This window comes from Egretta garzetta, unplaced genomic scaffold, assembly GCF_000687185.1.
Source record: "Egretta garzetta isolate BGI_Z169 unplaced genomic scaffold, ASM68718v1 scaffold405, whole genome shotgun sequence".
NCBI classification, from domain to species: Eukaryota; Metazoa; Chordata; class Aves; order Pelecaniformes; family Ardeidae; genus Egretta; species Egretta garzetta.
Window position 1 is genome coordinate 2,478,069 of NW_009259854.1, and position 27,646 is coordinate 2,505,714.

The 27,646-nt window shown below is 40.9% G+C and overlaps 1 protein-coding gene across 1 annotated transcript in view; it reads right to left on the minus strand.

Moving 5' to 3' along the window:
• FHOD3 (formin homology 2 domain containing 3) overlaps window positions 1–27,646 on the minus strand; it is a 165,987-nt gene that overhangs the window by 56,398 nt on the left and 81,943 nt on the right. The window contains exons 9-13 of the mRNA XM_035895475.1: window positions 25,670–25,804; window positions 22,246–22,296; window positions 17,503–17,717; window positions 10,565–10,870; window positions 5,213–6,102 (exon numbers count right to left, since the gene is read on the minus strand). Of these exons, the coding sequence (XP_035751368.1) occupies window positions 5,213–6,102; window positions 10,565–10,870; window positions 17,503–17,717; window positions 22,246–22,296; window positions 25,670–25,804 (1,597 nt within the window). The remainder of the gene's footprint in view (window positions 1–5,212; window positions 6,103–10,564; window positions 10,871–17,502; window positions 17,718–22,245; window positions 22,297–25,669; window positions 25,805–27,646) is intronic.

The window sequence follows — 27,646 nt, forward strand, 5'->3', positions numbered from 1 at the left end:
CTTACTGCCCCAGTCTCTATCTGTGCTCTGGATTGCTTTTTAGACCAGGAAGCTTTATTCTCCGCTTCCTTCAGGTCTGCATTACAGCCACCGCTGAGTCAAAAAATGCCGTAGTGCCAGGCCTACGAGCTGATTCTGCGTTGGAAGAACTGTCTGAATTAATAAATATGACTTTACCAAAGTACCTCCGGCTGTGGCTCAGCCCATGATGGGAGCGCAGATACATCATCACAAAGCTGCCCTTTTCTGGTATAGCCCAGCTCCTCATCCGCAGAGGAAGAGGTGTGCCCAGTGGGCCCAGCAGCCTGCCCAGCACGCGTGTGACATCACAGCCCTTCCATCATACCAACGTGGTTAGCGTGGCATGATGCAACTGGGAAAGTAATGAGCGCATTGGGTTTTTTTAAAGTTAAAAAGAAACAACACTTTTGCAGTAAACAGGATAAATTTTAGGAGAGCAATGATAACATTTGTTTTCAATTTTTATAGGTCTGTTCTGTCAGAACTGCTCTCTCCTTAACACCTTAAAAGCATCCCTGAAACCTTCTTCAACTTTCCCTTCTTTGAGTAAGAGTCTCCTCTTTTTCTTGGGCAGCTACCTGGAGGATCAGAGATGCAGCTTCTCCTTTAAAGCAGTCATTTTTACTTACAGGGCCATTAATCACATTTTCAGGATGACAGTTCGTGGCCAAGACCACATAAAAACAAGCGGGGTTCACCAGAGACTTCTTCTTCTTGAGGCTGTATTGCTCTAAGCCTTTTTTAAACCACCACTTTTTACCTTCTCCTTTGCAGCACAGAATTACACCACTCCAGAGCATTTATGCAGAAGGGAAAAGGCTAGGGGAAAGGAGTTAAATTTAGGCTTCCCACATGCGGTGTGGGTAAGTAAGCCTCAGATCTGCAGCTCTCTTTTTAGGCTCCTAAGTTTGACAAGACAGACATATTCATTTGAGGGACATATGACGCTAACCGCTGGGATGATTGCGACTGCAAAAGTGCCCTTGCTCCTTAGCAATGCCTTATGAAAGACAGATGCGCTGTATTGGGGGTGTAAGCACGTAGGTATTTTCCAGAGATATAACTGCATACAGGTATAAAAATTAGGGGTAAGAAACCCTTTAGAAAAACAGGGACAGAAGAGATTTTAAATCTGTTCTGGGGACAATGGCTGAGTTACAAAGAAATCCTTTCCAAATAAATAGAAGGATGAAGAAAAAGCAAAGATTTTCCTGCTATGAACTTTATTACCCTACCAGTAGGAAAAGAATTCCTTTTTGTCTGTGATGGGATTGCACATGTGTAAGTGTCTGTCTGTTAAAATAAGCTACAACTATCAACTTCTGTTACAATATTAAGTGACTTCAGACTCTGTTTTATAAGTTCATTAACAGAGAATGACTTCAAATGCTTGAGGGAACAGTGCACCAGTGCACTTGATTTTATACATGTCAGTATGTAACGTAAGCCCTGAGCTGCTGAATATCGTATTATTAAATGTAAAGAAAAAATAATTATAAAATACAAATATATTAGGTGGTATAATATCTATGGGAAACAAACACTCCTGCAATGTATTAACAATTGCAGTGAATTTAGATCTTTACAAGACCTAACTGGCCAGATTCTGTTGCCTCTATTGAAGGCTGGGTAATCCAGACAGGTTAGTCCCACAGAAGGTGACCTGTAGTCTGACGAGCACTTAGTCTAAAACATGTGTCTCTGCTTTAATTAATATGGGAAGCAGAAAAACTTAAATCACTTTTCCAGCAGTCATATAAGTAATTAATTATATATAAGCATCAATTCAGAAATACCTCCTGCATTTAAACTGTATCAGTCGTTCAGAAAAAAAATGGGCAATCCCTTAATAGCAAAATAGCATTTTTTAAATTTCTATCTCAATTAGTAAGGATGTAGCACTGGGGATTTAAAAGGGAATCACTCATCTGCCACTGGCTTTGTCTGGGATATACATATATATATGTATATATAAAGTCTTTTCCAGAAATTTTCATCCACATTTATGACTTGCCTTGGCATTTATCCTAATTTCAACAAATGTTTTCAAAAGCAATATGTGTCTAGGCACGTATATACATGTCTATATGAAAACACATTCCCTAATTTTTCAGTCCTCCTAGTTTTATGTCTGTGGGCACATGTTGGATCACTACATCCCACAGGGTGCAGATGAGTCAGCAAAATAATATTCCAAATGACACACAGAACCAAGTGGATAGCAGAAGGGCTGAACACCACCATTTGATTCAGTAGTGTCTGTGTGTTTTCATTTCTCTTCACAGAAAAATAAACACTTTGAAGTACTTTGCCAAAATACCTGCTTTGTTTGGCGGATCGAGAAGGAAAGACATTCTAGGCTGGCTTGGAGGGGATACCTGATCACTCTCTCTCTCTATTTGCAAACAGAATGTCGTGGTCCTCTATTCCAGAAGATAAACACTCTGCAACTAAAGGTGCTCCATCAACTATAATCGATGTGAGTTGTCCAGTGTGGCATAAGTTTTCCTAAAATCAATAATCTCCCCTCCCAGCCTCCCTCCCAACTCCTATATTATATCCTACAATTTAAAAATCCGCTTTATTTTATTGCAGTCTATTGCGTTTAATGAAAAACTTCTCATGAGCCAGGAAGTAGCTGTTTATAGCTGTGTGTTGTGGAAATCACAGTGAAGGATTAGAAACTGGGGTAAAATTGGTTACAGCTGTATGAAAGAGCATATGCACAAGACAGAGCCAAGCCCCCCCAACACACCCTGACTTCGCTTTTCCTCTCATCCTTCTGGATTGTTCCTTTTCCATGCACCTGCTTCCATCTATTGCTATGAAATCTGGAGATCTGACTTTTGATTTGTTGCTCTGTGCTCTTTTTTTTCAGCTGAACCAACTGAGCTGTGAGTCAGACTTTACGATATTATAGAATAAACCTGTTTTGGATTGCAGCCATTGGACACAAGAAACTAGACACAACGGGGAATGTACTCCCTGGAAACAAACCAAGCAGTCTGGAAAAAGCGAGAGCTATCCTAATTTGAGTGCAATCTTCATACCAAACCTCAAGTCTTTTATGGACCCAGTGGTCTGCTTAATTAGTCCCACCCTCACTTGATCTAAGGACCATCTCCTACCCTGGAAGATTTGCTGATATTCACCAAAACCACGCAGGAGTCTCAGTAGGCTGAGCAGACCTCCCCTCTGGTAATCCTTGGTCACCATTGTCTTCCCTACGGAGACAATGAGACTTCTATGTCTGTGTTATGGGACAGGGTGGAAGGAGAGCCAAAAGTATAACGTCTCATGCAGAGAGCAGTTATTAGTCTCCAAGAGGAAAGCAGTCACCTAAATCATTCCTCAGACTTGCACTAATTTCAAAGAAACCTGCTCACTCATCTTCCAGCCAGAATCCAAAAGCTGTGCCAAAGCATCAGGCAGCCCAGGCAGGTTTGGGAAGCAAGCGCAAGGGGAAGGGGGGGAATGGCCAAAGGTAGTTTGGGAACGTACACAGTAAATGACTGGAAAAGTAAACAAGTCAAAATTCCAACAATTTAACATTTTATCAGAAATTCTGGGTAAGAATAAAAGATTAAGAATCAGCCAGACTGATCCATTACAATACTGGCATTCAGCACAAAGCTAAAGTTTGGAAATGGCAAATATGTCATAATTCCACATTCAATTCGAGGAATTAAATGTTTTATGGATCTAAGAAAACGCTCTCATTCCTTCCGTCTACGAACCATCTGTGGCATATAAGTATTTGCAGGGAGAGAGATGAGGAGTAACACACCACGACATCACCAGCATTCCTCCCTTAGCAGAAAAGGAATTAGAGAGAAATTAATCTCGGCATTGGCCAAATGAACAATCAGCTGAATGCGGTTTTACAGCTGCTACGCCATATGTTTCAGACCTACGTGCATCTGTGTCACAAAAAATTCAGCTAAGGACAGCGATGGCAGGATCTACGTGAGCCATGTATTTATGTACCTGTTGTTTACCAGGTACTTAAATGAGGGGCTTGATTGTTCAAATTGCAATGTTTCCGCTTGGCCAAGAAGATCAAGAATGATTAACAGAAAATTTTGAGTTAATAACCCAGACAAGTGACACAGAGACCTTATATGTGGGACATCCAGTCTCCCCAGATTAAGAGCAAAAAGTAATATATATGATAATAATATATATAACAACTTTCGCCAGCCAAAGAGAAGTAAAATATTCAAGGTACTGACTGTTTTTTAAGTCACTATAAAACATATAGGCATACATAGAAAACGTACAAGTGATTTCTTTATTTTAACTAAGAGAGATGGACATCTTTTACTAGCATTTTAACTGGAAAAAAACACCATTGTTTCCCTGATGCAGATTATTCTGCTTAGAAGAAAAAGTTTATGCAGTCATGAAAAACAAATGTTCACGCTAGTAACTTTTCTAATGCTACTTCAAATTCCTACTAAATTTAATCATAAAAGACTTCCCTTTGTTGTTGAGTCTAATGTTAAAACAGCCATGCATCAGCCTTTTATTTTATTAATTTTATAACAATGCTCCTAAGGAAGAGGGAACACTAGCTACAGAGGCATTTTCTGTGCCAGCCTCTATCCTAAAATTTGGATAGCCACACTGTGAAAATGAAGGATTTAAAATAGGCCTGTTCACCAGTATAAAACAAAAACCCAACACCCCTGCAGAGTTTAGCTGTAAACTTGGTCCAGCTGATAAACAGATCCTTTGGAACAAAGCACTTGAGTAGGGGTTTTGCAGCAGATCCAATCTGATATTCTAACCTTTCTACACAACGATTAGGAATATATTGCCAAGTGACGAACTGTCAAATGAATCACCACACTGTGACCTTTATATGAATGTAACAGAAAACATTTCAAATTTCAATACCTGGTTCGGCACTCAGCTACAACCAACCTACTGCAAAATTTGTTGGCATTCCCCACCTGAAGTGATATCCCCAGACCAGTAGGCCTGAGAGAAGAGGGCAGCTTGGCATGTACACCACCGTAGCCTCATCTCCTAGTTTCAGGCCATGGAATATCTTCTGTCATAGGCCAAGCTAGAAACACATCCAGTAATTTCCAGTGTTTTCATATAAACAACATAAATCACCTAGATCTAAGTCAGAATGAATACCAATACAATAGCAAAATAATAGCAAGCTGAATATGGGTTGTACCTTTGTGACAGGCAGTTCCTTGGATTTAGACTCAAAGAGATGCTCCAGTTTGGAAGTGTCCACCTTAATGGGTTCCAGTTTCGACCACAGGAATTCTCTGCAGCGTTTGTTGTTTTTACACTGCCACTCAAATGGCCGTACCTCGTTCCAAAACAGACGGATGGTTTTCTTCTTCTTTATAAATGCTGGCTGACCCCTAGAAACCTGGGGTGACCCTAAACCCTGAGGAGTGCTGAACAGCGGAGGAGGAGCCAATAAATTAGCAGAGGGTGGAGGTGGAGGCGGACATCCAAACAGCGGGGGAGGTGGTGGAGGAGGCAAACCCAGAAAAGAAGGTGGAGGTGGAGGAGGGGGAACAAGGGAGTCCCCAGGACCCATATCCATGTCCAACACATCTACATCATCCTCCTCCCCCAAGTCTGTAAAATCCATGTCTTTGATTTTAAGTTCTCTAGGATTAGCCATGAGCTGATCCCAGATGTAGTCAGATTCCTTCTTTGGCTGTGCTGGTGTTTTCTCGGGGACCTGTTCACTGACTTCATCTTCAGGCACGGCTGTCCCCTTGGCCAGCTCACCACTGTTGAATTTTTCCGCAAAGGCTTTCACGCTGCCTTGGTTGTCCAGATTTCCGATCTCCATCTTTTTGACACTTTCATCTTTGGCCTGCTTTGTGGCCTGAAGGATAGAGATCCTACTGGCTAGGCTAGTGAGTGACTCCTCGCTTTCCTCCGTCTCCTTCTTTTCCTCCTTCGCCTCCAGCTCCTTCTCCTCTTCATCCTTGGGCTTTTTGTTATGCGCATACAACATGTCCAGCATAAACCGCTTGTTGTTGAGGATGTTGCTGCACTGCTCATTCACACCAGCATCCTGAATGGTCTGCGACCATGGACCTGCAATCACATGCACAGATGGGAAGCGTCAAGGGGAGGGAACACGGAACACTCTTCAAGCCACCAGAAAAAAACTGGGGGACACATGCACATTTAGTCTGAAACTGAGCAATCAGTTTCAGACAGAAAATGTTGAAATAAGTGTCAGTGCTGATATATGGCCCAATCTAGATGGGCTGGGAGTAAGTCTCAAAAAACCAATGGGAGCAGAAACTAGTCAGTGTAGCTTGGGAGGGACTATGTAACTGTCAGGATTTCAAGGTTCAGGTTTCTCCTGAAGACTATTTGAATCCCAGAGCAGGCTGCATACCCTGGGCACAGCTCTCAAGGCAACTCAGGGAGTATAAGAATAACCAAGATTTTTCAAGTTATTTCTAGGAATATGAGCACCTTTAGAAAAGATTTTTGAAAATGCTGCTCATCAACCACTGTTACCCTCCTTGTAATATATGATGCCATTTAAAGCCTAGTGGCCTTCTCCCCACATCACAATCATTTACCATGTCAGTGTAATGAAGTTTCATCTTTCTGACTGTTGCTTTTCTCAACAATAATCTGCAAAATACCACATTTGAGACAGCACCATAATTAAAAAACTATAGCAGTCAAATTGTAAAAATAAATGATGTAAGCATCTCTTTGACTACATTTCCCTGAATATAATACTGCTAACCAATGTGGATAATGTGTCTCAGAATTATGGTGCTTCTTTTTCCAGTGGGCATCAGATGAAGTGATTAAACATGGACAAAGATAATTCTTCACACTTGCTGTATTTCCTGTATGGGATTCCATCTGTTCCCCATAGTCTTTACACATTTTATCAATGTATTTTTTATAACTTCTACTTCTTAAACACATTTTATTTTGATTGCTAGCCTGCCTTCCTTTTAGCCCCTTGTGGTTAAAGATTTTCTTCTATAACTGTCAGTTGCCCTTTCTCTTAAACTTCCATTTTATCTTTGTTTCTTCCCTTATGCTCCCACCTTTTCCCATAGTTTAGAGTTTTAAACATATTTTATGATTTTTACCATTTTTTATCTTCCTTCAGCAACAGAGTTGCTTTCTTACCACAACATCTAGCCCTGTGCTTTGAGAAGGTGTCCCCTTGGTGAGATCCATATCCAGGGTCCCACAATTCCCCCCCACCCCTTCAAAATAACACCATGTTAAAAGGTAGGATGGGTCTTCACAGCACAAAGCATATGGACACAAATAACTCTCACCTCTATTCAGATCAACCTCTAAACCACATTTTAAAATGGGTCCAGAGGCTTAAGCCCAGACAAAAGAATGACTTTTGTTCAGCAATGGATACAACCTCCAAAACTATTTCTTTCTACTTTCCTACAGGAGGCTTGACTGCTTCCATTTTCCATCTATTTAGTTTTCCTCAGCCTTTATCCATGGGTTTGCTTTCTCACCAAGATTTGTCACCTGAGGTAGTTTCTTAGATTTGCCTCTGAGGCAGTTTCACTAGGCAATGCGACTAGACAACTCCTTCCCCACACCACAGACTTTACCCAGATGAGCGCTCACAGAGGATTCCCCCTACTCCCAACTTTTCCTTCAAAGATGTTCAAGATTGTTCTCAGGATCCCTTCTACAAATTCCACATGACCTACCCGCTCTCTGTTTCACCAGCTGGGATCCTCCAGGACTTAATTCCTTTACGAAACCGCTCATCAAAATTCCCTGTCCTGGTTTTGACTGGGGTAGGGTTAATTTTCTTCCTAGTAGCTGAGAGAGCGCTTCTCTCCGGGCCGAGAGAAGCCCTGCTGTATCTTCTGCGCCACGGCCCGTCTCTTCTGATGATATGGCCGCCTTGGGAAGGCTTAGATGCTCAGAGCGAGCACGGCATTGAGGAGAGAACACCACTTTCCACCAAGCCTCAAGCTGCTGACTGGGCCTAAATACATGTGGCGACACCACACAGCAAGAGAAACACGGTCAAAGATGACTGTTAAGGGAATGTCAAATATTGCTATGTTGTTCCAATGTGCAATCATTTCTTTTTCTCTTGAGGGAAATGAGGGAATATAAGTAGCTTTCTATTTCTCCTAAGACTGATACTTAAACAAAGCAATCCCAAGGAGGATAGACTTGAAAAGTTTTCCTGAAAGCAACAAGCTGTGTTTTCAACTCAGTACTAGAATAATGTTGATAACACCCTGATGTTTTAGCTGTTGCTAAATAGTGCTTAGACTGGTCAAGGGCTTTTTCAGCTTCCCATGCTCTGCCAGGTGCACAAGAAGCTGGGAGGGGGCACAGCCAGGACAGCTGACCCCAACTGGCGAAAGGGCTATTCCATACCATAGGTCGTCATGGCCGGGAGGCAGGGGGCATGACTGCAATCGCTACTGGGGGATGGGATGGGCATTGGTCGGCAGGTGGTGAGCAATTGCATTGTGCATCACTTGCTTTGCACATTCGGTATACGAATTCTTACCATTATTATTGTTATTCGTTTCCTCTGCTGTTCTATTAAACTGTCTTTATCTCAACCCACCCACGCTTTTTCTCTTCCAATTCTCCCCCATATCCCACCTGGAGGGGGGAGTGAGAGAGCGGCTGTGTGGTGCTTAGTTGCTGGCTGCAATTAAACCACAACAGTCCTTTTTGGCACCCAACGTGGGGCAAGAAGGATTGAGATAATGACACATCTGACCAGAGCATGTTAAAACGAATTTGTGATCACCAGACACAATCTCTAATTTGGGCTTCCCAAGCCTGCCCCCATCTGCCGTAGGCAATCAAAAATTATTGCTGTGAATACTCTTGCTACCTTGGTGGCCTGTTCTGCCCTCTTCTCCACAGGTAAAACTTTGAAATACCATCAGAGAAAGAAGACTTGTTGGAAGCCAAATTCAACAGGATGGCTAATGAAGGAGGAGCCAGGACCAAAGGCTTTATTCCTTTGTCCTTAATGCATCTGGGCAAAACTAACGGGCTACCTAATAAATGGCAAACTGCTTGTTGGGAATGTGAGAACTGCTGGAGAAAAGCGCTCTCGTTTGCTTTCTGAATCTCCTCATCAACTAGAGAGCAAACAACTCACTACATGAGACCTCCTACAGAGCACAACCTAATAAATCTTTGGTCTACTGGTAACATAGGTAAATTTTAAGATGTTGATTTTTTGATAACAAGGTACATTTCTTAGCTTTTAAGAAAAAGTACATAAGCACTTTAATTAGAGTGGTAACAGGTTGGGAACAGACAAGATGAGGGGAAAAAAAAACCTGTAACCTGTTCTCCCTTACTTGCACTTTGGACTATGCCACAGTGTAACAACATCCTCCATCTGTCATACTTCCCCTCCTTTTCCTACATATATATCCATCTATGTTCTTTAAGAGCATCCTAAGTAACTCGATCTTGGTGCTGGTTGAAAAGAAGATAGCTCTTAAATTTAGAATAAAATTAACTTAATGCTTCCCAGGAAAAAAAAGTGATAGGGTTTAAACATGAACAGTACAATCTGACAGTTTATCTCTGTGAGGTAATCCCTGTGATTCAATGTCATCATTCAGGAAAGAGCAAGACTATTTCACACTGTGAAGCAATTCTTGTCTTCTTATTTAGAATTTAGAAAACTTAGGACAATGCACTCCCCTGTTTGGCCCTAAGAAGACTCGGAAACCAAATGCCCTAATTACATTACATTCCTCTACCTCTCTATTAAAAAGTAGAAAAGAGTAATTAATCAATGAAGGTCAAAATCTGCCTTTTACTCCCTACTTGGTCTGTGTGTCAAGCTCTGGTAGTCATTATCTCTCCAGGCAGAAAACTGGTTCTTACGGTGTTTTTCAGTCTGGGCTACCTTTTACAGGTGCCTGGTGGCATATCTGACTGGTCACTACAGAACCGGTCTTTTCCATACAAGGTTTATTTCATGCACATCCTCCACATGAGCTAAGGATGGCCACAGCCCAGACCTATCTTCAGCAGCTCGTATGTATCCCTCTCTGCTTTCCGAAGTCTAACCAAGACCAGAAACTCGAGGGGAACAAACATCCCAGTCCTCATTGCCCTTCCTCTTCCACTAAAAGCTAGTAGGATGAGAAAATGTATCTGGAATCTCATGACAAATGGTGTCAGCAGGGCCCCTCCTCTCGTTGTTTTATGTGTAGAAAACCCAAATAAATTCTCCGGGATCTAGAGATGCAAGCCGCTGCAACACGATGATTCAATAGTTAATACATTCATCTTAAGGGAAGAAAATGGTCTCGGGTCAAAGCAAACCTCATTTCATCAAGGCCTTACTGTCCGTCAAACACAGAAACCCCACCAGGGTCTGTGGATTTCCAAGCATGGAATGGAAACGGATTTGGCCAGGGTGATGGAAGTCTTAGATAGGCACCAAGAGTTTGTTAGCTAATTAACACAACAACAGAGCTGCTAATTTAACATTTTTTTTTTCCACCAGAAACCCTTCATTATTGAAAAAGCTTCACTTTACCAGTTTCATTGTCACTGGTTAACTTGTCCTCTCTCTCTTCCCTCTCTAAAGTGCTGCTTGCTGAGGATATGCTGGATGCAGAGCAGTTGTCTTTTTCATTCACTTCCTCATTCTGCCTCTCTTTTTCACTGAGTATTGCACTTTCTTCTGTCTCTCTCTCTGGTCCTTGCTCCACCTCACTCTCTGGTCCCACCTCTGCAGCCTCTATTTCCTTGGGTGTCTCCGTTCCCTGCTCGGCCTCAGCCTCCTGCTCTGGGTCTGGTTCTGGTTCTGTCTCTGTCTCTGGTTCGGGTTCACTGGCACTCACTGGCGGAGAGAACAACGGGAGAAAGAGATTCACTTAATGGCGGAGTCTTCTCAGGCTCACCCCTCTAAACGAGAGCGATGTGAAAGTTGTACAAGTGCCTTATGGAAAGAAAATAAAAAGCAAGTCCACGGCATGCTGAACATTAGGAGCAACAGACTGATGAATGTTGTGCGACGACAGCATTGCATGTGAGAGTGGCCTGGCAAACCCCCTCGCTTGCTGTCTGGAGCCAGCCCACTGTTTTTATACATACTTCCACAGCTGGAGTGTTGGACTCGCATAAGGATTTGAACAAATCCGCAGAAAATGGGCATCCCACCTGAGCATGACATTGACAACTCAGTGCCTAGACAGAGCCAGGAGGGAAGAGATCTTTTTAAAAAAAAAAAAAAAAAAAGGAGGGAGGTTTTGGCTTTTGGTTGAATTTTCTTTGGGTTCTGGAAGAATTCCTTTTTCACCTGATGAGGAACACTTCAACGAAAAAATACAAATATTAGTTTTATTAACACAGTTGAATGGCACAGTCTGGAAATGGCACTGTCATACATTTGGCTGACAAAAACCATATGTTTTTTCATGCACATTTGCTTCAGAATAGCCATAGCAAAACTGAACAGAGTTTCCAACTGCTTGGCATATGGCACAAATTTAGTTTCCAGTTGGTTGGCATATGGCATACGATGAGTTTTTTTTATCAGCTGGCACACAGTAAACACTGTTGATAGTACACCTGGTTTCTTCTTCCCTGCTTTATCACTGACAGTGAAATTCATCCGTTCGCCTTCATGATTTTTAGCTAAACCAGCAGATTTTCACATGCAAATATTCTCTGCATGCTGCAAAGAAACTGAAGAGCATCCACACATATTCACATCAAGCAGCTCACAATTTTCTGAAAACTGAAATGGCCATGCAAGAGTGATGAAAATGGGCATGCATGTTAGTTCTGCATACTCCCCAAATTCCCTCTGTACTAAATCTTGTGTTGGGTGGCTGAACTACTATGACCAAGTCACACTTGTTTTTTCCTCTCTGTTAACTTCTTTCCATTAGAATATTGCAAAAGAACCTTCTGGAGTTGTCACGGTCTTTGGATCGCATGATATATGATGAGACTTTCTTCAAGAACTACATGTATCTTTGAAGGGAAAAAAGCATCTCATTGGAAAGCAATCCAAACATTTCAGTCCTCTAGGGAGCAGGTAAATAGATTTATCCTGAGAAAGTATAAGCCAAAATAACAAAGGTCACAATGGTTTCCTAAGACTGTTTCATGTTGCATGCCTATCCTATTTTCTGAGACACCCATATGAAGAATAAGGATTTCTAACAATGCCCATGCCTATCTTTACAATAACACATATGTTTTTAAACTAGCTTTCAATAATGCATCTTCAGCGCCACGCGATTCCACTTAATTTCATATAATTTAAGCGTACAAAAAAGCAAATTATTTTTTTGCCACTGATTTCATTGAAGCTAAGCTTCTACACTTTCACAATTGATTTTAAATTTGTAGCTAAATAACCAGACATGCATATATAATACATTTATATAAAAGAAATGTACAGATAATATTTAATATATAGCCCGTGCTCACTCAAATCTCTAAGATGTTTTAAAAGACTCCCAGCTAGAAGCTTACCTTTCTCCCTCTTCTACATAGACAACATCTAAAAGCCTAACATTAGAGATGCGAGCAGTTCTGCACATGCCTTGTGTCTCTAAACGTAGCTTACCTACGACTGTATGCCTGACCCTGCCTATGAGAGAATCAAAGTTTAGAGAGCTGGAAAGAAGTTGGCAGACACTCTGAATCCCAGTGGTGTGTTTCTGATCACAGCTGTCAGTGTGTAGGTATAGCACAAGGGCATTTTAAAGTCAAGCCAAGATTTGAGTATAACTGAGATGCAAGCTTAGGAATCCTTCAGGAGTTCCTGGAACTAACATGGTACTGTAGCATGAAAGACTCTGAGCTTGCCACGCTGCAATGGTGCATACATACAAATGTCGTCAATTCATCACAATTTCATGTTAATTTTAGGTGCTTCTCTCTAAAACAAAAGCTGTCATGCAATAACCAAAAAGGTCAACTGCAACAGCTCAGGTGGAGAAAAGTTGACTAAAACATGGCCAGGACTTCTAATGCTTATGGCACCTTTGTCATCATGAAGCTACACTGAAGATTCAATAGGATAAAGTCAGGGGAGACTCTTCGAACAAGAAATATTCCATACATACCAGAAATATGCAATATCTTAGCAGAATACAACATATAACAGAGAGTAAAGAGCAATATACTGACACAAGCTGCTCTTTTGAGTTCAAGGAGTATCAAAATCTAACCGCTTCCAGAACAAAACAGGGATATGTTGACACTCGCTTTGACAGTGTCTCTCTCTCTCTCTCTCTTTAGGGATCATGTCAAACAATCCCCCAATAACCCAAATAACTTATGAATAGTGAGCTAAGTCCAGAGGCGCTTCCCTTAAAAAGCAGTTCAAAAATCAAATCTGTCAGCAAACACTAGCCAGAGGACAAAGCCAGTGAGCTAGACAAGTGTCTATCACTTGCAGTTCCATCATGTAATCCATTGGGCTGATATCAGTGAGAACTTCTAAACATATTAAAAAATACAATTCTCAGTGAATGCTTAGTGGTGGCCTGTTTGAACTGAGCTGGAACTTTCAGTCCCGTATCTACCGGATCAATTTTCACACCAGACAAGGCACTACTCTAAGTGGCAACCTTGCAGGTGGCAACAGAATTAGAAAACAGACCAGGATCTGTTCCCCGTCTTCAGACTTCTGCTGGCAGAGAGTGCAAAGACCCAGGGAAGCAAGCATGGTCATATCAAAAAGCATCAACAGCAAAGGTAGCATTCCTAAAACATTAAGAAGTATGATGCCATTATAAGCAACATTTAAAAAAAAAAAAATCCCAATTCTTACACACATTCAGTTCTTAAAACCTAAATTGGGATTGCCAGATTCATTAGTTATCTCTTTTCACTTGCATATGCTATTTTTCACACTTTTCTCAAGGCTTAGCTTCCTCACCCTTCCCCCCTCCCCCCCCATTAAAACAAATGAGGCAGTTGCAGTCTTTAAATGAGAAGTTTTACTTGCAATTGGATTAATCAGGAGGAGAAAAACTGAATGTGGCTTTAAGGACTAAGTTTCGAGTCATATGCCCATTTCTTTTTCTGCCAGGTCTTAATCTCTACAAAAGTATTACTGGAAAAAAATGCAAAGACTTCTTGGAAGAATGAAATCTCCCAAAGAAGCTGTGTAACCTCATCTCTAAAAGAGATGGTAGCAGGGTCCCTCAAGGAATGTGTAAAGATTTTTTCGTTTTGAGAGATGGTGTAATCTGCATCTTCTGACATTTTCAAGACTTGGCCACGTAAGGCCCTAGCATCCTAATCTGCTACAATCTGATCAGATGCTGGCGATAGCCCTCTGTTGAGTGAGAGGTTAGAGAGGACAGCAAGCTGCTCCCTTCTGAAAAAGATGGTTATGAACTTCTAATGCTATACAGGGACATGGAGGAAAATGACTTTTCTTTCGATACTCAACCATAAACACACTCTGAAGCAGACACAAGATGTAGTATCCTTAGTACCTGCTGATAAGACCTCAACCCCCCAGTCCTATAAGCCCTCAGAGAGAACAAACATCCCTCTGGGCCCACATCTAATCCCCTGCCGCTGTAAGAGATTAGGCAACCGCATCTTCATCTATTTTCTCTAGTCTCTACTTGGAGCTGGGAGATATGTATGCTAAGTGTCTCTTGAGGATGCACACAGTAAGTCTGAAGCCCTCTTGGTTCAATTGTTCGGGCATCGCTTAAAGTCTTGGTTGTTACCTCCCTTCAGTTCCTCCAGCACGGGACAAAAAAAAAAGCAGGAACTCTCTCTCTTCACCCCCACCCCAATCTTATCGTCCCATTCCTTGTGAAGGTAAAAACTAGCACAGAGTGATCACCGGTAGGGAACTTGCTCTTTCTTCATCAAGTTAGAAATGATCTTTTCTTTGTCCCCCACCCCAGTTCCTCCTCTGAACTTCTGTACTGTGATTCCTTTGGCTCTACAACTGGCACTGCAAGGGCTTCACCATGCCCTCACACTCTGGTGCTTCTCCATCTGCAGAGATGCTTTCACCAGTCATACTTTAGGCAGTATTTGAACCCTACTCAGCTACTAATATGTTCATAAGGTTTCCTATTGTCCACAGTGTGCACTCGGGTTGGTCTGCTTACTTCCTCAAGTGCTAAAAAAGTTGTTCCTCTCAGAGAAGGGTTTCTCTCCAATTCCTTTGTGGATTGACTTCAGAGATGTCTTGGTTATTGTTGCTCTCCTTTACTGCACATGTGCACTTCATAAAATACTCTCCAATGAAATTACAAAAGAGGAAGTAGCTGCTCTGAAAAAAAAAATATTAAGTTCCATTTTGCAGTTATGGGACTGCCTTCATTTCCTCTGAATGCCATACCCCAAGTTTTACAAGAGTGAGTCTTACAAGACTTGATTACTTTAGTGGAACCAATTGTTTTATATGAGAAAACACTTCAGCTCAGTAAGTCCAGGCTTATATTCTGGGTAAAGATACTGAGACATTTCACAGCATGGGACAAAGTTCTCCAGACAAAATCCATTTCCTTCTTAAGGAAGGTGGTGATGACCCCCATGTTCAAAGCAACTGCTTGGGGTGCAAGTAGTCTGGTTTCTGTCCGTGGCTCTATTTCAGCCTTCCTACAATGGGCTAAGCAAGCTAATGCCTCATTTTTTCTATCTATTAAGTGGGATTCATAACATTCCCTAAAGACAGTAAAAGTTGAGATTTTAATTCATTACGGAGCATAAGGAACTCAGATAATTGTCTAGAGGCCATGGCACAAAATCTATAAATAAACTTGCCAGCTGTTTGGCTGACATCCAGTAATCTGGCCACCTCCAGATGAGAGCGCCTGCCCTGCCCACATGCTCGTTACTTCATCTGACCTTTCCAATGCTTTTGGTAAGCCTGAAACAGCAGTCCTTCCTCATGCACAGCTCCCACTGGAGTACGCAGATTTCAAGCCCCTCTTCTGGTGCTGTCCTGGCCATCTGCCTGCAGCTGCCCTTGGCTGGAGGCTTACCCTGCCCCATCCATGTGTTCTCTCTTTGCAGTCTATTTGCCAGGCTTCCAGGTGCTGCCCTCTGATGCCTACTGGTATAGCCAGGAGTTTTAGTGGAGATGTCCCGCCTACCCACGTGTTGATATCTTTGCCATATTCTGGCTGCCTGAAGTTGCCCTGTACACCTGCTCTAAATGTATTCTCCAAATGGATTGTGCTGCTCCATTTCATGCTGCAATTTTTTTTGAATGCTTCCAGGAGAAATATGTTAAAATAATCATCATAAAAGAGATACTTGCTCCCTACCCAGCTCTGAAATCCTAATGGTGGAAAAATCCAGCTGATTTGCTTTAAAAGCAATATTGCACTCAAAAAAAAAGGGGCAACTGGATGTTTCTGAATATCAGTATTACAGGAAAATATCCGTGTTTTTTAAGTTCACATGATTCCACTGAGACTTTTAAGGTGCCAGACAAGAAAACTGGGAATAGAATTGGGAAAATACATAAACCTAAATTAAATAAACTTCACCTACTTAGTATGGTGAGGATAAACATATGCAACATTCAAGTATTTGTAACTTTTTCTTAAATTGCCTTGCTTTATAGCATGCTACCAGCCATAACACTCAATAAAACCAAGCGGTGCAAGTTACAAATGCATTAATCACCAACAGCACATAGCAGGAAATAAAATAAAATAAAAATGAATGATGGCGATAATTCACCCTCAACATGCATTCTAGCTCCCAATGTTAATGCAACATCATGTGGCACAAATATAAATCTGTATGGTGGGTGATTTTTTGAGGACCGAAGCAGGGGTACATGAAGCAAGTGGGAGAATGACGTGCACACACAAAAAATATTGCTCTGCACACCAATAAATTATATGACAGCAAACCAACTGTGCAAACACTAATTATACTTTCCTTTTTACTAATTGTCTGTGGTCTCTTTTAAGTCCTTTACTACTTGTGCTACAATTTTAAGAGTTTTTGTTGGTGTTAAAAATAACCAACATACCCTCCCTGCCTTCAATTCAAGACCTTTTCTGTTTGTCCCATTCAGCCTGTGCTCTGCTGGAAGGTTATTATAATCTTGGCATTCATCTGTTGCATTTCTTTCAGAGAAACCACATAAGCAAAATCTGTTGGCAGGAATTTTGTTGGTTTAGTATTCAGTAACTTCTAATATACAAGGAACATGATGCTAAAATTAAGACCCTCTGTATGCTGTATTTTCCAATTATTCCATTCTAATAGCAACAGACAATGATACCATAAATCATAGCAGCAATTAGCAGTATATTCTTTGCTTGAATAGACTAGAAGGCATCCAAATCTAGGGAAAAAAAAGAGGCAATTTAGGAAGACAGCATGAAACAATATAAGACCCTCTACTCTGGCACCTCAGAGGTTATATTCTTGCACTCATGAATCAAAAATCACTGCTAGCCCAAGAGAAACTGTGATAAAACCACCGTTCTGTCCCCTGCCCTCCTTTTCACTTACCTTCTGAGGGCTGAGGGGTCCCACAAGGGGTGGAAGGGGTCTTCAGGTCTTCCTGGGAATCTATGGATGCCGGGCTGACGCACTTGGGTACTGGTGAGGATGGGGCTGAAGGAGATCTCAGGTTCAAGGACAGCTCACTTCTGCCTCGGCTTATGCTCCGACTCCTCAGCTCCTTCTCATACTCCTCTGCTGCCAACCTCTCCAAGTATTTGTATCTGAAAGTTAAATTCCAGAGGGTTTCCGTAAAGAAAAAGAAGTCTGTGGCTGATGCTTGTTTATGGATGAAACACCTGCAGAGAATGAGCCGACTTCCTGACACGAGGGGTACAGCACTAAACTGCCTGCCTGGTCAATCTGCCAAAAAATGCACACCAAAGCAAAGACTATTGCCCTGAAAAACATTAAATTGCTCATGACAAAACAAAAGCAAAAACCAGCAGAGTTAAAGAGTCCTTAGGTATAGTACTGTGTCTGCATAATCCTTCTCCTTTTGGAAGCATTTGTCTGTCCTCCTTTTCACCCTCCTCCTTCTCCTCCTCCCCCCAGCCCTCCCTCTCCCAAAACTAAAATGGGAGGGGGGGAAAAAAAATAAATTAAAAAAAAAACACCTCCAAAGCCAGAGCCCCTCAATACTGATGCAAATAGCCAAAGTCTGAGACTTGCTGCAAGGAGAGGAAAATGGTTCAGTGCAGCAGACAAAAACAGATCTCCCTGAAAACAATACCAATAATAAATGTTTGGATTGACTATCTAAAGTCTCTGAACCTGCTTCTATTTGCTCTGAGAGCAATGCACTGGAATTCACTTTGTTCTCTCCAGAGTCTACAATGGAAAGTTTTCTTTTTTTTATTCTAAAAAATTTCTCTGCCGGACTCAGACATCCAATAGCTTGGACCTGACGTCACATGTAGTTTATTCATCAAAGTCACTTTAAAAGAACAAAGATACATCTGTTTTGCATTTTAGGCAGGCAGAACTCACTAACTGTTTATTAAGACCAGCTACCAATCATATTCTTCATAGTGTGCTTTATACATTTCGACCAAAATAACTTTGAAATATGTGCCTCTTCCAGATGTCTGCTAATTTTATCCACCATTATTTGCTAAGGAATAAATTCATGAGTACAGCTGGACTGGGCTTTAGACTGTTTGTCTTACCCACAAGTGAACTGTTAAACAGGTTAATCAAGACTACTGCTTGTGTCCTCGAAATGCTGTGGTCATCCTCCTATAACCTGCTGTTGTAAACACTTCGTAACGGGGAACACCTCTTCTCCCCCCTTCTGCCTCACTGACAGCCCAAATTAGTGTACAAGGATGCATTAAAAGCAGGCAGAGTAAAGAAGTCAGCCATATGTGGTAACAAACATGCTTAGTACATGTGGTAGCCACACACGCATGCACATTTGCAAACATCCATATAGAGCATAGAAATGTGTCTTTGAAGAGCAGCCCTTGTGTTTTCAGAGGTAATTTGCTTTACTGCAAACAGCAATAATGAGGAACAAACTCATTTTCTTTTATTTCTCCAGAGGTATGCACAGGCTTTGAACAAATTCTGCAAGAAAGAGAACCCCTACAGACTCTGGATGAAAATATAACAAGCCACATACTTGTATGGTTATAAAATAGGAACTGTTTACAGTTCTCACATGAAGCCAATTCTCGAGAATGATTTTTGCCTTTTCAATAGAGGAGAAAGCCTTTTGCTGGCATTAGCATAAAGTTTTGTTACAGTTCACGAAGCCATTCTTCCTTTTGACGTTGGTCACTTACGTACTGCACCTTCCGCCTCCTCACAAGTCGACCAGATGGGACCTTCAGACTCGTAAAGAGCCACTCACGCTGATCACTTAGCTCAAACAGGTACAGCCCAGCTGGCTGCTGCCGAGGAGGGTTTCGCAGTCTGCCAACAGACTACAACAAAGATCTGGCTGGATCCCTTCTACGATAGGGGGAACTACAATGTTTTACTGCCCTCAGCTCTTTTTCAGCTGCTTTAACATTTTAGCTTCTGTAGCCATGCGCTGCACAGCCAACCAGCAAAGCTGAGGACTATCACCAAGATGTGCCTTCTCAAGATGTATCTGTTTGTTATATTGAAAGAAAAAAGGGAACCAGAACAGCAACTCTTATGGCAGCACACCAGCATAACTAGTTATCAAGTAGGAAGCCTAATAAGCAGATACAGCAATTTTACTGAGAAATAAAAATAATTCAAGAATCAGTTATTAGTGCTTCACACTTGATAAATGACATATATCTAGGTTATTTTTTTGTTTCTTCCCAATGTCTTAACAACGAACGAATGCCAGCATCAAATACACAAGGTCTCATGAAGACCAAAAGCTGAAAGAGTTGAAAGGATTAGGTACCACCCCTCTGCTGCAGTCAGTTCCTTCACTACAGGACTGACACATTGCCTCTGTATATACTGCCGCATTCCTTTAAATCATGGAAACCTGCAGACATCATCACGCCTGTGCCGACTCTTCTCTATAGACAGAGAGCCAAAAGTCCGTGGGCTATCCATTTGGTATATCTTGTGAACAAGACATTCCACTTCTCATCTTCAAGTAGATGAAAATATCATTGTGAGGTTTCTAGGTCTCTGAGCAATGCCCTGAGGGCAACTTAAAGTATTTACGTACCAACAAAGTCATCAGGTTGAGAGCACTTGAGCTGTAAATCACACTAGAGGTGGCTTGGGAGATCACCTTTCTTGGGTTTATTTTTAAATTACCACTGGAAAACACCCAACCAAGCAAAGTAAAAAAGGCCTCAAATCATTGAATGGCAAGAACACATGAAATGAATGGTGCTGAGTTACACTCAGGCCCCTTGAAACTTCAGGAATCTTTCTTCCGTGTACTGAGGCCACCCCAGAGCCACTGGAAAAGTGGGTGCCTGTACTCTGGTGCTCCATGGTGGCACAATAATTCGCAGAATGACCCTAAGATTTGACAGTATTTAGACAAAACAGTGCTTTTCATAGGAATCAATATTATCTCCTACTTTTCCAGACTGATACGGAGGAAACATGCAATCCAGATTTTAACTAGGGTTTTAGGACCTTGGATATAGCATTTTCTTACAGTCCATTCATTCTCTTAAAACAAGTCAATGTGCAACTTGCTATAGGAAATGAAACTTCGTCGTGCAAAGGTGTCTGTTAAAGAAAAATAAGTTACAGAAGGCCAGTGTAATGAACTACTGGTGCAAGACTTCACTTGCAGAAGTTTTGTCCAATATTTATGTGCTGTCAAAGCAAATGTGTCTGTCCTCTTTATGAGGAAGAACTGATAGTTTAACATTTCAGTTCAAAAGAGCCCCAAGGATAAAGACACATTCCTAATGACCAGTGAAACTTTCTCAGATTGCACAGCAGTGATGCCCTGCTGGTGAACGCTTCCCCCAGAATACTCCAGTTTACTTGGCATATTCCTTTTCAACATGAAAGTGCTGGAGAGCTCGCTTCTGATTTGTTTCAGATCTTGCTTATGAGCAACGCTTACTGTAAAAGGTTTTGCTCAGCTGAGATCAGTGTACAATGCTTATCTGCTCAGACGTGTTTCACTCAGAAAATGCTTTAAACTGTAGCTGCTTTGGCTCATCCACCTTTTCTCATTCTTAGAGATGTCAAAATAATTTTTTGATGTTAGCTACTTCAGCCACAATGGATCAGACTTTAGTTGCAGAAACGAACTGCCTCCTGTATGATGGTTTTATGACAAAAACCCAAACCAAAACAAAAAAACCCAAACCAAAAACAATCCCCAAAATGAAAATGCAGCAACACAAGGATTTCTGAGATGGCCGCTCTCACACTTTGATAATGTAATTCCAATTCTTGACAAACCAAAAGTATCTCCAGAGAGTAACTTCTAGAGGACTATAAAAGCAGAACTGAAACAATCTGGATGATTTTTCATCTAGTATTTGTTCAGTAATGTGCATAATTTCCAGGTAAAAACAAGAGCTCCCTCCAGGGTATAATTACTAGTGGAGGTAGAGATGAAGCTACTGAAAGGCAAAGGTCTTTAGTCAAGCATTCCTTGAAAAATGTGCTTTCATAAGCACATAGCTCCCAGCCTAGCCCAGAGTTTCTAAACCATTTAATTGAATTAAAAAAAAGGAAAAAAAAAAGCTCAGTTGCTTTAAATAAGCTATTTAAATAAAACTAAACCAATACCCCAGTGATAAACACTGCTAAGCTTTGTAATTTACTCGGGTGTTTAAAGAGACCGGCATAGAAAACTTGGCCCTGAAAGATAAAACTATGCTGGGAGTAGGTCAGAACCATTTCCATCAGCCTGTGACTACAATTTTGCAATGCTTGTGACCCCAATTTCCGTTATCCTCAGTTGCCTTTTCTGACCCTCCAGAAAGCTTGGGACCCACTGGGTGAGAAACACAGGCTTATTCAATTTATAACTATGCTAAATTCGGGCAAATTTCTGAGGCAAACAGAGTAAGCTTATTTCCCCACACAAATAGATAAAAGATAGATCATCAATCATTCTTATGCATTCCAGTCCCACTGCTCTTCATTTATTGCTGTGCTTACATCTGGACTTCATTCTCCTCTTTAATGAAATGACCGCTTTCTTATAGAAGTCTTTTGGAAGAAAAGTGTTCTGTGCATGCAGAGTTAAAAATGTAAATAACACCACAGCTCCACAGTAAAGAATATAGGAAGTGCAAACAACCAAAGGGAAGGATGGATGCATTATATACAAACCTCTCTTCTCTTGCTTGTCTTAGTTCTTCTCTTTTGTCTAAATAATCACGGCTAAAAAGAGAATTGCAGTAAATTGCAGAGGAAACTAGAATAGGGTAAGTAACAGAAGTATAGGTACAGCAGGAGAAACCAAGAGCAGTACAAACAAGCTGATCAGAGACAATGAAGGCTGTCGTCGACAAAAATTACTTGTTTGTTTTTGTAAAAAAGGGTGCAAAGTATGTGTGTTCACTTATCCATGCATGCACCACAGGTACGCGTACACCAAATATGTAGTTCGGAAGGTCGTTACAAGTAATTATAAAAAAACCCCAAAAAGTTAAGAACTTGAAGCACGTTTTGAAACCTGGTATCTGAAATCAGATACAATGAACTGGACTCATCCATAACGAGGAGGCACATCATTGGCTATTAAACCATTCCTCAGTTGTTCCATCTAGAATGCCCTGAAACAGTGACTGCGGCACTTGGCAGGTTAGACCAAGGCAGGGAGCTTACCGTATCGGCCCTCTTTCTAATCTACCTTTCCTCAGTGTGTTTCAGCTGCCACGGTTGGAAATGGGACAGCGGACTGGCATTACTGAGTAGGGCAATTCCTTGGTCTTACAAGGTGCACAGAGGATCACTGGACAGGTAACAACCTTTCACTTCTTTATTTTTCACCCTGAGTTTTAGATACAAACCTCTGCACCTCCCACAGCTCCTCAAGTAACTCATATATTTAGCTTTTGCCAAGTCAACTTTGCTGGACACCTGAGCACTGTGATTTCAGGCAGGCCTGTCACATACACAAATATGGATGCAAATTTAACTCAGAGCACAGCAGAACCCAGTGAATGTCCAGACTGCCTCAATATCACAGTGAGATAGTTCCTTAAAATACATTTTTAATATTTGGTTGAATCTGGTGGACAAAACTGATGAGACTATCACCTTATCTGTTCAATTCTTCCACAGAGTAACCTGTGAGTACCAGAAAGATTTTCAGAACTACTCTATTTATGAATAAAACACTATTTTTTCTCTTTAGAGTGTGTCATCAAATGAATTACTTATCATCTACTATACCAATAGCTATCAAACATCTGCTTGCAAGTGCTATTCAAAAGTCCATTAATGGGGAAAACACACATTACTGTTTCAGGCTATCTGCACATCCTTTGAATCCCTGAATTGCTTATGCTTTTATCATATTTTTAGAGCATTCTTTGGAATTATAATAGCTATGGTAATAACTTCAAGGGAAAAAAAAGAAAATGTAGGAATTTTTCAGGAGGCAAATTTTAACATTACTCCTTTCCCTCTGACAACTTTCACCCTTCCCGACAGCTGAAGAATAACCCTTGTATTTTAGGACATATTGTTCTATACATTCAATGGGTAAAATAGTCCTTCTACTCAGACAAACGTTCATTATGCAAAGCATTCCTTTTGCTAGCAATAGCTTATGAAGCCTTTTAACACCTCTCCTAAAACCAAGCTCTTTCACAACTGCTGATGCTCTCCTTTAAATTATCCTCAATTTGTCAATAATGGTGCCAGAACCCAGTGCAATGATCTCGAGGCAGACTTGGAAAGAATGAGATAACAAATGAGTCATGATGGTAAATCCAGTACTGCTCACGAGTTTAAAGGCTGTGAATTGCAAGTGCTATTTTTAATCAAAAATACATCTTCAGAGACTGGATTTCTAGCCAGACTGATGATACGATAATGTAATCCCCAAGTACTCTTACAAAAGTGTCCATGACTGCTGTGGCTTTATACTCCTCCCACCAGACTGTTTAATCAACTGTGGGATGCTGTCTGTCTGCAAAGTTTGGTGGCTTTGGAGGCCCTCTACTCAAACACAAGTTATAGCTTTCGGGTGACCAGAGAACTCAAATCTAGGAGATGAAAAACACCAGGCATTGAAAAAATTGTCACCTTAAATATGCAACACCATCATGACGTTTAGTTAACCAGTTTCTGACTCTCGAGTAATGGGATGATGTATATTTTAAATAATTTGTTTTTCTGACTTTAAGGAAGCTGCTTTAGTGACAGAACAACTACTCTAGCCAACCTCTAGTGAAATGTGCAGATCTGTTATTCAAACAGGTCAAGCTGCCAAATGTCCTGGTGGCTTTTTTGGTCTGGGAGTTTCCTTTCTGAAAGATCATGTTGGCTGTCCATGGCAGCCTGCTGCAGCCTTATGATACCACTTAGAGGGAGAGTTTTTGGAAGATGCTTGAAGACTGAGACCTGATTGTTTCTGTTTCAGGAGAACTTGGGCAGCTGTTGGCTGCCAAAGATCCTATTATGGTGCTCTTCCACCTTCTCTCCGCCTCTCATTTTCTTCTAAACTAGCTATCTTCTGGAGCCAGGAGAATATCTCCTTCAACCAACCAACCAACCACTAGTAAGTTACTCCTCTTTCCAAATTCACTATGACACTGACCATTTCCACTTCTTGCTAAAGAGATGATTACAGTGAAAACAATCCTGCATACTAATAAACAAGCTCACATGAAAACCAGTGCCATCTTTTCCATAAATACCAACCCTAAGGCTATGAAATGTTCATCCTACCATTCTTTAGATTGCTACACTATGCCTTCTAACTACTAAAATATGTTTACTTTTCACTCCTGTTTATGAGGAATGAAACTGGTTTCTTAGTGTACACTCTTCAGAGAGTAGGCAAACCACTTCAGGTATAGGCTCCTCATCTATCGTAAGCCCACTGCAGTCTTCACTAATGCCTGTGCTGGGATTTCCAGGCATGGATTTAACAAGAAGAGAGGGCTTGTCTCTTACTATCCTCAGGCAGCATACCCTGGGATCTCACAGCACATAATGTGTTCTCAGATGTGAAAATGAAAAGTCCTATATTCAGCTGGGGCCTTTGTCTGGCCATGGTTTGAGCAATAATTTTGATAATTACTTTCTGTCAGTTGCTGTGTCTAGGAGGAAGAGACACATGTTCAGAAGAGCAGGAAAAAGTAGTTCAAAAACACTATCATACATCCCAAGACAGCAAAATACTTCTACTTTGCAGAACGTTAAATTAAAGATGTCTCAGTGCTGTCCCTTCCTCCCTTCTTGATACCTTCCTCCCACTGTTTCAACTTCAAACCCCACACTTCACTGATTTTATGCTTTGAGGAGTATATTAGCTAATAAAACCTGGCTTCTGCAGGTATCCAGCCAGTATAATTGGCAAATATGCAGCTGACTTTAAAAAAATTGATGGTTTATTAAATGCCAAAATTCATCATGATGCATTTAATATACCAGCTCTTAAGATACTTCAATCAAGAAAGGTATCTAAAAAGACACGCAAACTACTCATGAACTCAATTATTTTGCAATTGACTCTCTCCATGATTTACAAATCCACCACACATTAAAGCAACAGACTGAGAGCAAATTTGTTTCCTACTTGAATTTGTTCCTTTCTTCACGTTCTATCCTTTGTAACCTTTCTTCTCTCTCCTGACGTCGTCTTTCTCTTTCTGCTGCCAAGGACTCCTGGTGCTGCCGAAAAGATGATGTAAGGAGACCACCCAAAGCTGGCCTGCAGAGAAGAAAGATCAGATTTCTCAGTGTCACTTTTATTGACTATACTGGCAAAAAATGAGTAGCAATCATTCAGCAAGTAACATAATCCCAACCAACGGAATGACATTGCAATATTTATGTATGGACGCTTCAAAGCACTGGCTAAGTATCTTCTTGCTAAATTGATTTTAGATACTGTGATGACCTTAAGAATGACAGATAGGGTAGACTTCTTAAATTGCCAAATTTCTGAAGCACAAATAAAGTATGTGTAAGAATTCTGCAGTCTATTTCGACTGCAATATTGTCTAATTTTTTTTTTTACTGTATAATCCTGTTAACTGAAAAGTTGAATCCTGTAATGGATTTTTGAAATTTTAAAGAAAAAAAAAAAAGCTGGAATATTTTTCCAGCACTTTTAAAAACATGTTATGCAATGATGTTAAAAACAGATGCGTCACAAACACCTGAGAATCCTGTACACAGAAAAACAAAAGTAAAAGATGATGTCAGAACTGCCTTTCAGAATTTGAATGCACTTTAAAGTAGGGTCATATTTTTCCTTTATACATGAACAAGTTCCGTTTATCAGGATTTCTTTGCTGCATGTGCTGCAAGGGCAAAATGAATCACGTATAGGAACAGATCAGTAATATACACAGGGACGCCATATTCATTAAATTGTTATAAAAAACTGAGAGGAAATAGGGCTGGAGGAGAACAGATTACGCATTTACCTCTCCTTGCCCAGGGCAGGATTTAGTCTCAAACCATTCTTGAAAACTGTCTGACCTGCCTTAAAAATCCTTAGTGATGGACGTACCACACCCATCTACCCCTGCCAGCAAGAAAGGCTTCTCTGTTGTCCAGCCTAAATTTCTTTTCTAGCTTTTTAGACCCATTCAGCCTTGTTCTGTCCACAGTGAACAAAAAGAACAGTTTAGTACCACCTGCTTTATGGCTAAGCAAGAATTAGTCTGAAAGGGGACTTTCTCTGCAGTCCTCTGACCATAACTATGGACTGGATGCTCCACGGTAGGTTACTGTAGGGAAGAAGGTTCAACGTCCCCACCAGCAATGCGTATCAAACTTCTTGCTGTTGTTCAGGAGGCAGTTAAGATGCATGAGATACGGTGATTAAATGCCCAGACAAAAAAGTGGGACTTTGTCAGAAATGGAGCCTCTACAGTAAAGACTTCTCAAATATGTAAATGATTTTTTTCTTTGAGATGAAACAGCTTCAAGTAGCAAATACACTTTAAAGAAGCTACACTTATGTTCACTTATAGTTTGGTCTTGACACAGATTTTTTATTTTTTTTTTTTTTTTTTTTTTTTATTTACTGCAAGTACTACTTTGGCTAGGAGAGTGGCTCCTCTCGTACATCTTTTACCCAACATGGTGGTATTGGTACCACTGACCTCTCACACGGCAACAGAATGACCTCAGAGCAAACACGTCTTTCCTTCTGTCTCTTAAAACAGGAAAAATCTGTACTGTAAAGGGTAGCTTTATACAGATGTAAATATATCCACACTGATTCAATTAGACTGATAAAATCAAAAAGACATAACTCATGTAGAGCGGTTTCTGTGCACTGTTGTTAACATGAGTTTCGCAATGAAAGGATTAATGAGAGAAATAGATACTGCCTCTTCTGAAAAGAAACTAAACCCTGTCTAAAGGAAGGTTCTCAAACCAGCAATGCAAACCTGAATAAATTTTCATTACTTTTAAGAACTAAGACCCTTTTCCTTATTTATTTACGTGCCTATGGCTGCATAACATAGACTTTTAGTGTAAAAGCACCAGTTCGCCAGTGAAAATAGGTGCAGGAGAAGACAAAAACATTAATGCA